This window comes from Staurois parvus, unplaced genomic scaffold, assembly GCF_062004578.1.
Source record: "Staurois parvus isolate SC_StPar_1 unplaced genomic scaffold, SC_StPar_1.0 ptg000013l, whole genome shotgun sequence".
Lineage (NCBI taxonomy): Eukaryota > Metazoa > Chordata > Amphibia > Anura > Ranidae > Staurois > Staurois parvus.
In genome coordinates this window covers 12,932,501-12,945,242 of record NW_028317809.1, presented here as the reverse complement: position 1 = coordinate 12,945,242, position 12,742 = coordinate 12,932,501, and the positions used below count along the sequence as shown (strand labels likewise).

Here is a 12,742-nt window from a genome sequence, read left to right as displayed (position 1 = left end):
TTCTGCTGAACAAATCACTGTAATTCGTGGCTAAAAAGCCCCTGACCAGAGCTCTTTACCTAACATTTTAACCCTATGCTGCTTATCTGCCCTGTTTCTCCTTTGCTTCCTGCCTCTCTACACCCAGACACTGTGGCTTACAGCTGAAATGGCCAATGAGAGCAAAGGAAACGATAAAAGGGAGCACATAGAACAAGTTACATCTGATAGACATGCAGATCAGCTTTGCATGCCAAGTAGACACACAAAAAAAAAAAAAACTTCTAGTAACGATCTAAGAGACAAGGGAGTAATACAAATTTTGATTGGCCTTTGGGGTGGTATATCCATGTATTCCTTTCTAGAGTGCAGTTTTTTTGTGGGTATTATTTTTGTAAGCTATACGTCTTACAAATTGGGCCTGGTTCATAACTTTGGTGATAATGTCATGAATGCTCGGGGCAGAAGCTTGTTTAAATTTGCTAGTAATAGTCCACCTAGCTGCATGCATAAAGTGGGTTGTTATAGATTTATATCAAGGAAGAAACACTTGTATCCCCAGGCTCAGTAAAGTCAATGCTGGAGAGAGTTGGATAACAAAACAAATATTTGCCAAAGTTTAAAATCGAGAGTTCCACAAACTCAAATTTCAAAAATCAACCAAGCATTTACAATTCTAAAGAATGTGAAGAAGGGTTCCTATCTGGCCCACATCCCCACCAACAAATGTGGGAGGTGGAGAGAGTAAATTTATGATATGAGATATAGGGTTCAGAACCACCATAAAAATTCTCTCTGATAACACTCCCATTTGCTTTTGTATTTAATATAATGATGATTTTAATTGCTTGTTACTATTGATAGCTCAAAAAGGTAGTTGGGCCTTACACTTTAAAGCAGGCCTTTTAGCACCCTTATGTTGAGCCTTTCCCTATTTGAAAAACTATAGCCACAGTACTGTTGAGAAGCGGTGCTCATACATGTTGATTGTCTTCTTTAGCACCCTGGGATCCTTAAAGCCTGAGTAACTCTGATATGCAGATAACCACTTTGATTCTTAAAGTCAATTCCTGGGTACCTGCTTCTCATTCTCTATTGCTGATTTAGTACCTTTTCCAAAAAAAAAAAAGTTTGCCTTAAATGTAGAACTAAAGGATAGAGTAAGCGAGGATTATAACTAGGGATGCATCTATATTGGTAACTGATACTTTGTGGTGCAATTTGCGTCAATACAAATTGCACCGCAAAGATTGGCATGCTATTTGAACAGGAACAAATTTCATGTGGCTTCCCCACTGCTCCTATGTGAAACCAGGCTTGTCATAGCCTGAGTTCACACAGGAGCAGTGCTGGAAACCTCCCTGCAGGCATCTCAAGCTGAATGGAGAGTGGCAGTGTGGGGATGTATACTATGGAGGCAGATGCTCCATATTTCCAGTGGTAGGAGAGGAGAAAAGGCAGCAGAGATTTGACTTCCTATCCTCTTTCTCCTCTCCTTGCAGGGATGGCATTTCGGGCTAGAGGGCTTTTGATCGGTCAGCATGTCACATGAACGGTGCTGAGCAATCAGATGCCTTCTAGCCCATACTGTCATCACTGCAAGGCGAGGAGAGAAAGTCACAGGGATTTCAAATCCTTAGACCCGTGAAGCGGCTTTCTCTACTCTCCTTGCAGGGATGACAATAGAGGCTATGTGATAATGTGACAATGCTGACCAATCTAAAGCCCTCTAGCCCGAACTGTCATCCTGCAAAGGAGAGGCGAGAAAGCATGAGGAATTTCATGTCCTCTCCTACTGCTGAGAATATAGAGCAGGGGTGGCGAACAAGTTAGACACAAAGAGCCACAATTTTAAACTGTGAAAGTCAGAGAGCCACACCACGCAGTGACCTGCCAAAACAGACAAACACTCACACAAAAACACATAATTAAAACCATATTATTCACCATAACACTTTCTTCCCCTTACAAAACACAGGGATGACCAGAGACTGCGGACAGCACAGGGATGACCAGAGACTGCGGACAGCACAGGGATGACCAGAGACTGCGGACAGCACAGATGACTGCTGACCTGTGGGGAGGTGGGGAGCGGGTACCTGAATTTGACAGGTACCCGCTCTTCCGCAGAGTTTTTGTTTGATCTTACCTGTTCCTCGATCCAGCCGCGTGCTGTCTTCCCGGCTTCTGTAATGGCGCTCGGCATGACAGCCGGGTGCGCATGAGCGAGAAGCACTTGCGCTTTGTGATTGGTCCGGCGGCTTCTGGGATCTGTCATGTGTCCCAGGTACCGCCTTACCATTCACAAAAAGCACCGCTTCTTGCGCATGCGCACTTGGCACCTAGCTGTCATGCCCAGTGCCCACACTACAGACGCCGGAAGACAGTGCGCCGCTGGATAGAGGAACAGGTAAGATCAAAGAACAAAGAAGTAAGAGCAAAGAGCCGCATTCATTTTGGCCGAGAGCCGCGTGTTCGCCACCCCTGATATAGAGCATCTGCCACCATAGTATACATCCGCACATGCCCACTCTCCGTTGCGGGAAAACCTCCCTGCATCGCTCCTGTGTGAACTCTGCCTATGACAACCTGGGTTCACACAGGAGGAGTGGGGAAAACCGCATGTGATTTGGACAGAAATCGCATGTGTGTTTTTTTTGTTTTGTTTCTATTTGCCTCCCATTGAGGAGATTTCCCTCCACTTATAGTCCCATAGTCAAAATAGGAAGTGCGAGGGAATCCTGGGGTGCCACCAAAGCTAGTGTCCCCATTTGAAGGTTTCCCCTTTTATTACTGGTCTGGTGTCACCCCAAAATTTTGGCTTTTCTTTTACTTTCCCTTTTGATTATACTGTTAAACAGGACAGATAAAGAGGGTGAGAGAGGTGCAGACAGCAGTAAACACTGATCGGTGTTTTAATCCCTCTCCACTCCTTTTTTTTATTTTCAAGTGTTTACTGTTATGCTGTGAATAACTTAAATAGCCTATAATTTGATTTATTGCACTTCAGGTCTGCTCATGGCATACACAAACTTAAGTAAGGGATAACTGCCTTTGCCCACCAGCTCTTTTAGGTACCACATTTTTTTTTTTTTTAAATTATAGGTTTTTAGTTACAGGCAGCCAGCGATAAGACTTTTCTATTAGCATGCTCGACATTGATCTTCCCAGTGCATGGTTGTGCATGTGAGTAGAAGTGGGATTATTGTTGGAGTGCAGGTTCAGTTCTCAGCACAGCCAGATAACTGACCGTGCTGTGCTCTCGTGTCTGGTGTCGTCAGTTTTTATTAGGAAAGCAGAGGGACTGGCAGGAACACCAGGGATTTCAAACAAAGGAAGCAATACAAAGAGAACAGGATGCTTTTTCATACAAGTACATGGTACAGCAGGCACATGCATATGAAATGTTGGGTTTACATATTCTTTAACATAAAAGCTGAAGCTACCACAATGCTGCACAGATAGTTTAGTAGCGCCAAAACATTGTTTTTCCACTGTATTTCTTGAAGAGATTGGCTACGCGTTCTTCATACCAGCCTTTGTCGAACTGAAGTGGGCCATCAGGTCTAAGCCGACAGAGTCCGACAGAGACTCATGTGGGAGGGAGTCTTTTTCTAGTGCAGAGTTCGACTGACTCTCGATGTGTGAAGAACAGTCAACTCTCTGTGCATCGAGCATTACAGAGAACATGTGGCCCCAACAGTGTTTTACCCCTTACAAGTGAGTAAACATCTGGCAACTTTCGTTAATTTATTTGTGCAGCATTATGCCTGCATTGGTTCAGTACATTCTGCAATGAATAAAAAAAAAATCAGTGTTCTGAATAAAAATAACATGGTGAGAAAAAAAAAGCTGTCCACCTTTTTCAGTTTGGTCAGCAAAAACCCAAATCAGAATGTATGTTTGGTTAAACTATATTCACTATGTTGCTTGCCTTAAAGTAGAACTAAAGGCAAAACTTTTTTCCTCCATTTTGGATAAAAAAAAAAGGGAGGGTTATAACCCCTGTCAGTTTTTTGGTTTTTTTTTTTTCTTTTTAAACCACCTGTGTCCCAATGGGGAGATTAGCCTTCACGTCCTGTCCCGTAGCCAAAACTGGAAGTGAAAGAAAAGTCTGAGAAAAAAACCCTGCAAATTAACAGAAACCCTTGTTTCCTCCGGCTGGCCGAACAAATCCGTAATCTGCTTTTGATTGGCTTTCCTTTATTGTAAATTGGAAGCAATGACCGGACATCACTTCTGGTATACTCGGAAACTTTTGGCGCCGTTTTTAAAAATCTGAAAGCATTCAAAAACACCTGATCTTGGTGTTTTGAATGCTTTCAAGTGCAGAGGAGGGTTTTGGATTTGAGGTCTTCGACTCGTGCCCCCTACCCAGATATGCAAAATCACGTGTGTGTGTGTATATACGTGATTTTGCGCACCCGTGCCACCCTGTAGCAGTATTTCTGCTATAAGACGGTTGGGAAGAGGTTAAAGTGTGACATGTTTGGTATTTACTTGGCATAACATTATCTTTTATATTCTACAAACAATCGGGTAATGTATTGTGTTTTTTTTCTTTGCAATAAAAATAAAGTATATTTTTTCCCCAAAAAAATTTAATTTGAAAAACTGCCGCGCAAATATCTTGTGACGCAAAAAAATGCAAAATCCACCAATTTGTTCTCCTAAGGCCTCTGCTTTAAAAATTATATGTATATAATATTTGGGGGTGCTAAGACATTAAAAAGAATAAAAAAAATTACTGATTTTAAAATGTAAACAAAGTACCAGAAATTGCTTGGGGCTGAAGTGGCTAAAGTTACTATTGTTTTAATGAAACTAAAAAAATAGCTGCTGATGGGTATAAAGTGCAGACAGCTAAAGTTGCCTTTACATATCTATAGCAATTTTTAGTACCTGAATATAAGGCCATTATGATTAGGCAAAATTCCAACACTTTCCTATAGTGTCAAAGCATGCCTGCTTCCTCATGACCCACCACTGTGATAGGCTTACCGTACCAGCTAAGGGCAATCTTTGACATCCTCAGGAAGTGCAGGGGCTTAGGCCAAAATGAAAAGGAAATTCAAAGTGAGAGTCACATCAATCCTTCTTTTTTTTTTTTTTTTTTTTTTGTACCTTTGTGACAGGAGCACTTATTAAAGCTTTCTGCTTTGAAAAAAATATTCACGGTAAACTATCAATGCCCTCATGTCCCAAATTAGGCTGTACATTGCATGTTTCCTTTGTACAATTTCAACAGCATTCTGAATGTACAAGTTCACTATTCTACCAAAGTTTCTTCTCTAAAGTATTTTCTGTAGTTTTTTTGACCTAAGGATATGGGATAATGACACCAAAAAGGGTCCGGCTCTCCAAATTTTTTATTTTTTTTTCCCAATCTGCATTTTGGACTATTTTTAAATTGTAATTCCAGAAAGTACATTATAAAAATTGTGCACCAGCACCCCCCCCCCCCCTCCTTCCCAGATGATAAATATTTAAAGTAGAACTAATGCAGGCCATACATGGGTTGAATTCCGAACAAATTTTCTTTAGAGAATCGGAAATTTTGTAATCAGATGGTGCCACCATTGATTTCGAAATTCGAACAAACAGCCTTTAATTTCACCTGGTTGCTACAGAAAAGAAGTGGCCGAGAATTCTTTCCAGGTCACACAACTCATGCTCATTTCTTTTTCTTTTTCAATTACATTTCTCACACGATTCTCCCATCATTGATTAGAAATTAATTTGTTTTTCAAAATTTCTAACATGCCTGATCACTCAAATTCAATGGTCACTGGAAAATCGGCCATTTCTGTGGCCCACTAACGGTGTGAAATTCGAACAAAATTCCTTAGAAAAGATTTTTGAAAGAAAATTCTTTTGGAATTTGACCCGTGTATGGCTGGCTTAAATCCAATTGATTTAGCAATTTCCCAAAACTGTCCAGCCCTTAAATGGCTGCTGTCATAACTGATCAAATGTTCAGCACCATGGCAACTTCAGATGAAAGGCCACGTTAGCAACTTCCTTAGCTGTAAAGGACAAGAGGGTTTAGTTACACCACTGAGTGCTAGAAGGGCAGGGCAGAAAGCGGTGACTGACATTCACCACTCTGCTCAGAGTGGACTTAAGAACCAAGCAATTGGCGGTCACCTGTTTGTTCAGCTCTCGGGCTTAGAACCAGTGGGGGGCAGCTGCAATTATGTATGTTTGTTTTGTAGGCATGTACAGTGCCTGGAAAAAGTATTTATACCCCTTGAAATTTTCCACATTTTGTCATGTTGCAACCAAAAAGTTAAACGTATTTTATTGGGCTTTAATGTGATAGACAAACATAAAGTGGCACATAATTGTGAAGTGGAAGGAAAATGATAAATGGTTTTCAAAATTTTTTACAAATATATATCTGAAAAGTGTGGTGTGCATTTGTAGTCAGCCCCCTTTACTCTGATACCCCTAACTAAAATCTAGTGGAACGAATTGCCTTCAGAAGTCACCTAATTAGTAAATACAGTCCACCTGTGTGCAATTTCATCTCAGTATAAATACAGCTGTTCTGTGAAGTCCTCAGAGGTTTGTTAAAGAACATTAGTGAACAAACAGCATCATGAAGGCCAAGGAACACACCAGACAGGTCAGGAATAAAGTTGTAGAGAAGTTTGAAAGCAGGGTAAAGTTGTAAAAAAAATATCCAAAGCTTTGAACATCTCACGGAGCACTGTTCAATCCGTAATCAAAAAATTGAAAACCTACCAAGACATGGCCATCCACCTAAACTGACAGGCCAGGCAAGGAGAGCATTAATCAGAGAAGCAGTCAAGAGGCCCATGGAAACAATGGAGGAGCTGCAGAGATCCACAGCTCAGGTGGGAGAATCTGTCCACAGGACAACTTTTTAGTCGTGCACTCCACAAATGTGGTCTTTATGGAAGAGTGGCAAGAATAAAGCCATTGTTGACAGCCATAAGACGTCCCATTTGCAGTTTGAGAAGCCATGTGGGGGACACAGCAAACATGGAGGAAGGTGGTCTGGTTAGATGAGACCACAATTGAACTTTTTGGCCTAAAAGCAAAACATTATGGTGGAAAACTAACACTGCACAGCACCCTGAACACACCTCCACCGTCAAACATGGTAATGGCAGCATCTTGTTGTGGGGATGCTTTTCTTCAGCAGGGACATGGAGGCTGGTCAGAGTTGATGGGAAGATGGATGGAGCCAAATACAGGGCAATCTTAGCAGAGAACCTGTTAGAGTCTGCAAAAGACTTGAGACTGGGGAGGAGGTTCACCTTCCAGCAGGACAACGACCCTAAACATACAGCCAGAGCTATGATGGAATGGTTTAGATCAAAGCATATTCATGTGTTGGAATGGCCCAGTCAAAGTCCAGACCTAAATCCAATTGAGAATCTGTGGCAAGACTTGAAAATGGCTGTTCACAGACGCTCTCCATCCAATCTGATAAAGCTTGAGCTATTTTGCAAAGAATGGGCAAAAATGTCACTCTAGGTGTGCAAAGCTGGTCAAGACATACCCAAAAAGACTTGCAGCTGTAATTGCAGCGAAAGGTTTTTCTACAAAGTATTGACTCGGGGCTGAATACAAATGCACGCCACACTTTTCAGATATTTATTTGTAAAAAATGTTCAAAACCATTTATCATTTTCCTTCCACTTCACAATTATGTGCCACTTTGTGTTGGTCTATCACATAAAATTCCAATAAACTACATTTACGTCTCTGGTTGTAACATGACACAATGTGGGAAATTTCAAAGGGTATGAATAATTTTCAAGGCACTTTTTATATATGTATGTTCTTGGGCTTCCCACACTTCTCATTTAATGCTAGTTTGCTAGCTGGTCCCACAGCAACCAAAGCTCCAGTTCCCTTCACAGTCAGTGTGGTGCGATGGCCACAGGTCCTGGATTGTATATGATGACAATGATTAATGAGAAGCCGTGTCAAGATTTTTTTTTTTTTTTTCTCAAATACTTTGAACCAAAGAACTCAAAACATGTTTTCAATGTATACTTTAGGTAATCTAGCTCTAATAGTAGTTGGTAATGGCAGCTAGTCTAAAATAGAGCATTAAAAGCTGTGCATATATGCATCTATTGCTATTTGCTTAAAAACCTATTTAAAGAGATGATCACCAGTTTTCATTGACCATGTTTAACACTAACATTGAAGTTCTAACAGAGTTATCTGAAATCTGTTTACCTGCAGTAACAAAGAACAATGTCTTCATGCCATCCAGCTTCTGTCAGCCCTCCACTGGTAACTCAGACTCAGAACCAGGTAAGTTGTTTCACATCTGGTTTAGAATTAGGAGGAGTCTGGTTGATTTGTGAGAAAATGACATATGCATTAAAATGTTGGCATCTCCTTCAGACTTTGTATTGTGCATTGTGAAATGTGGGAGGATAGTTGGCATAAAGCCTTATGTTCTGTTTAATTACATGTAACTTGTGTGGTAATATCTACAGCCATCTTTATGAAAATATAGAAACCAATATATTTTAATCCTACTAAATGAGATCTTTCTGAAAACTAAGCATCTGATATCTTTTTAGAGGAAAAAACCAGTGGGTTTAGGCTAAAACCGCCTACGTTAATTCATGGACAAGCTCCCAGTGCAGGTATTTATTACTTTGTGTTCTCAAATGCATGATTGCTTTAATCTATATTTCTGTTCATATTCATAAACTAAATTTATAAAATACACTTTTATTTTAGTTGCTTTTATAATGTAACATTTTGAAAGCCTGTTTGAAGTCATTCAGTCACCCTTTTTTGTTTTTTTTTGAGAGAGAGATTTATAGTTTTAAATAATTACCAACCACACTACCCATCCAAAGCATCCTCCGCAAAATTTTGTGGTGAGGAGAAAAGGGGTGAATGTGTCTGACAAGAGCTGTTAGATGACAGTCTTTTGGGAAGCATGGTCAAACACCACTCCAGTGTCTTAAACTGCTTAGTCATACTCCGACACACCACACAACTGATTGAACAGGAAAGTAAAGGTAATTTTGAAAATTGAACTGTTGCAGTGCCTGTCTAAATATCAGTTTCTTTGACTTCAAATGCACTCTAATGCTTGGTGCAATTAACTGCTATATTGATCATCTCTGTATGGAATATCTTTTTAAAATTTGTTTTACATATTTTAGGACTTCCTAGCCAGAAACCTAAGGAACAGCAGCGCAGTGTGCTACGTCCAGCAGTGTTACAGGCCCCACAGCCTAAGGCTTTCTCACCACAGTGTTAGTATGAATGTTGTCTAACATCTACTGCTCTTGAGATGAATTGAAATTTCTCATGAATATTCTTATGTTCTACAGTTTTCAACAGTGGAACAAATGGCATCAGTGTGTCCTCTGAGCCATGTGCATCACCCCCAAATAAACCTATTTTAAGTGCAGCTGCCCCAACACTTACCTCTGATAAAGTAAGTTGTCTTTATTTTGAATTGTGAGCATATACTTTTTTTCATGCTTGTTTCACAACATTGTTAATATACAATAAACAGGTATTTTACTAATTCACCTTTAAAAACTTGTCATACAGTACCAAGACTTGTGGCTCTCAATGTATACATTTTGGACTATGCACTTTGGGGAAAAAAAAATCATAATTACGTTTGAAAAACAGACCCAGATAGGACAATGTTTTCCTCCTGGTTCATTGTGGATGAACCCTGGCTTTTCTGCAAATGGCACTGTATCAGCATTTGGCTTTAAGTACCATCAAGGAGCAGATATCTGCACTTGTGATCTGGTTCTAAATATTGCTATGTTCCCGTTCTATAAGACTTTTATACAAGATTTTTTTCATGTGGCTTTCCCACAACCCTCTGGGATCTGAATCTGTTTTTTGCAACCCTTCAAACAACACCTTTTTAACCTATCAAGGATTTTCACATTTCCACTTTCACAAAGTTGCATTGCTTATTGTCATCACCTCTGTTAGGTGAATGGCTGAGTTGGTGGTCTTATTGTGTGAAGAACCCTTTTTGGTCTTCTACAAGGATAAGGTGGTCTTGAAACTACTTTCTAAGGTAGTTTTAGCCGTTCACCTTAACCAGGAATTCAATCTACAATCTCTTCAGCCCTAATTCATCAGATGGAGATTGTCCTTCATTGCCTGATGTCTACCTTAGAGCCGGTGCTCTAACTCTTTGTCATTCCTGCAATGCTGGTTGTCCTAGCAGCAAGGCAGGTCTTGGGGGGTTGCTAACTAGGAGTTATTTTTTAGCCAGGCTTCTGAGGGAACTCACATGGCCTACAGGTAAAACGCAATTACAGATCATTTTTCAAAGCGTCACAGGTTTGTAATATCTTCACTGCGTACGGATCAGGTTCCACCCTTTCAAGGCACACTACTAGATCTGTGAGTGCTTTTTGAGGTTTTCAGCATCTGGCTTTTTCTCAGATTTGCTAGGCTGTCACCTGGTCTTCTGTTCACACCTTCTCTACGTTTTTTTTTTTTGTTTTTATTTTTTTTTTTTTTACCTGGTAGCAGTTCAGGCCACATCTAATGTCAGCTTTCAGCATAAGGTTCTTCAGGCATCTCTTTGATCTGCATGCATTCCCCACTTATTTTGTTTTTTTGTGGACCTATTAGTGTTGTGGCACAAAATGCAGATTTACTCATACCTCGAATGGTCTAAAGATATTGGTGGTGTACCCCAAGGTTCACTGTTGGGACCCTATCTTTTTTTTATTTATTGTATTAATTTCGGGTACTTATGTATATTCACATCAGTTCCTAACCCTCAGGGGGCATTCATACACATACTAGGGCCAATTTAGATCGGATCCAATTAACCTACCAACATTTTGGTCTTTTGGAGTGTGAGAGGAATCTGGAGTACCCGGAGGACACCCGCGCAGGCTCAGGGAGAACATGCAAACTCCAGGCAGGTGGTGCCATGTCTTTTTAAAATATATTGTAAGCTCTAGATTTTTTGGTATTAAATGTAAAATTTCAGCATTTGTGGGTAACACCAAACTATGTAGTGGAAAAATGTCCTTACAGCATGTCTTCAACTTAATAAATTTTAAAGTTATACACTTGACTAAAAACACTCATGAACATGAACTTAATAATGGCATGCAATGCCAAGCTGCTGTTTCTAAAGCTAGTAACATACTTTCATGTGTTAACTATTTGCCCTCCAGAGGATTTACCCCCCTTCCTGACCAGGCCATGTTTTGCGCTACGCCGCTGTGTTACATTAACTGACAATTGCGCAGACATGCAACATTGCACCCATATGAAATTTTCGTCCATTTTTTCCCCCACTAATTGAGCTTTCTTTCGGTGGTATTTGATTGCCTGTTTGGTTTTTATTTTTTGCTCTATACAAAAAAAAAGACCAATTTTGAGAAAAAAATAGATTTTTTTGACTCTTTGCTATTAAACATGTCCAGTAAAAAAAATTAAAAAAATATAAGTTCATCATAAATTTAGGCCAAATGTATTCTGCTACATGTCTTTGCTACAAATCCCAATACGTGTAAATTAATTGGTTTATGTGAAAATTATAGCGTTTACAAATGGCGATCAGTGACTTATAGCGGGACTGCAGCGGGCGTTCTGACACTGGGGGGAATTGACTTGGTGTCACTGACATCCCCAGTGATACCAATACAGTGATCAGTGTTAAAAAAAAAAAAAAAAAAAAAAGCACTGACACTGTACTAATGGCACTGGGCAGGAAGGACTTAACATGAGGGGCAATCAGAGGGTTAACTGTGTGCTGGGTGTGTTTTACTATGGGGCTGTGTGTTTGTGCTTCAATGTAATCACACTGCTTTGCATGGCTGTGCTGTGTTGCCTAATGGGGGATCAGGAAAGAATGTTTCTTCCCTTGCTGGAACAAAATGGATTATGCATTACTGGGGGGAAGGGGGGGGTTTAAGGCTCCCTCAGGATCAGTGAGCGTATAGGATTGTGTATATGGATGTTTTCTGTTGTTTGAACTAGATGGACTTGTGTCTTTTATTTCAGCCTGTAAATATGTGAAATTAGCTGCAGGTGCTATACAGGGCCTGGACCAAGGTCCATTTCTGTGGTTCCCTGGCCCTGAATACCCCTTTAAGGGTTTGCCCACTGAGGGGCAATTGTTGTGACCCAGCACTGTGGACAAGGGAAGACAGGTTTTTACCTGCTTTTGGGCTTTAATAACACTATCCGCAGGTCATAGCACACTATGCAGTTTAGTGGGCAGAGAATTTTTTGTTTTTACTTTGTGGCATGTCTTGCCATTTTGTCTCTAACACTTCTCAGTAAGCACTTTTTAAGCTGTGATATTTTTTTTTTTTTTTTTTTTTTTTTTTTTACCTTCTGCTCCCTTTTTGACTTGGTCTTAAACAGATGCGGTAACTAAGTCACGAGTCCAACTTTTCCAGTTTGTGGCACTGTCGTTTGGGCTTTCCTCTGCACCTTGTGTTCACAAATGTTCTTATCTTGTTTCTGGCTCTTCTACAAACCCAGGTCATTCATGTCAAGGGCTTCCTGGACAATTTCTTGCTGAAGGACTCCCCAGCCAGGACCTTGTCTGCCAGTGTACAAAGGTCTATCCAGTTTCTTAAACCTTTGGATAATTAGTGTTACTAAACCCAGGACCCTGCTTTCACTATATCTGGTCTCCTACAGTACATAGAACATGGAAATGCAATTATTTTAGTAAATATAAACTGCTAAATACCTTTTTCTCATCAGCAGTTAGAGCAGTCTTGTGACTTCTATCAATGTTCAG

At 40.3% G+C, this 12,742-nt stretch overlaps 1 protein-coding gene across 2 annotated transcripts in view; it reads left to right on the top strand.

Moving 5' to 3' along the window:
* RANBP3 (RAN binding protein 3) overlaps window positions 1–12,742 on the top strand; it is a 101,880-nt gene that overhangs the window by 51,336 nt on the left and 37,802 nt on the right. For both annotated transcript variants that reach the window (XM_089675763.1, XM_089675772.1), the window contains exons 5-8: window positions 8,206–8,277; window positions 8,553–8,618; window positions 9,150–9,242; window positions 9,321–9,427. In XM_089675763.1, coding sequence (XP_089531889.1) covers window positions 8,206–8,277; window positions 8,553–8,618; window positions 9,150–9,242; window positions 9,321–9,427 — 338 coding nt within the window. The remainder of the gene's footprint in view (window positions 1–8,205; window positions 8,278–8,552; window positions 8,619–9,149; window positions 9,243–9,320; window positions 9,428–12,742) is intronic.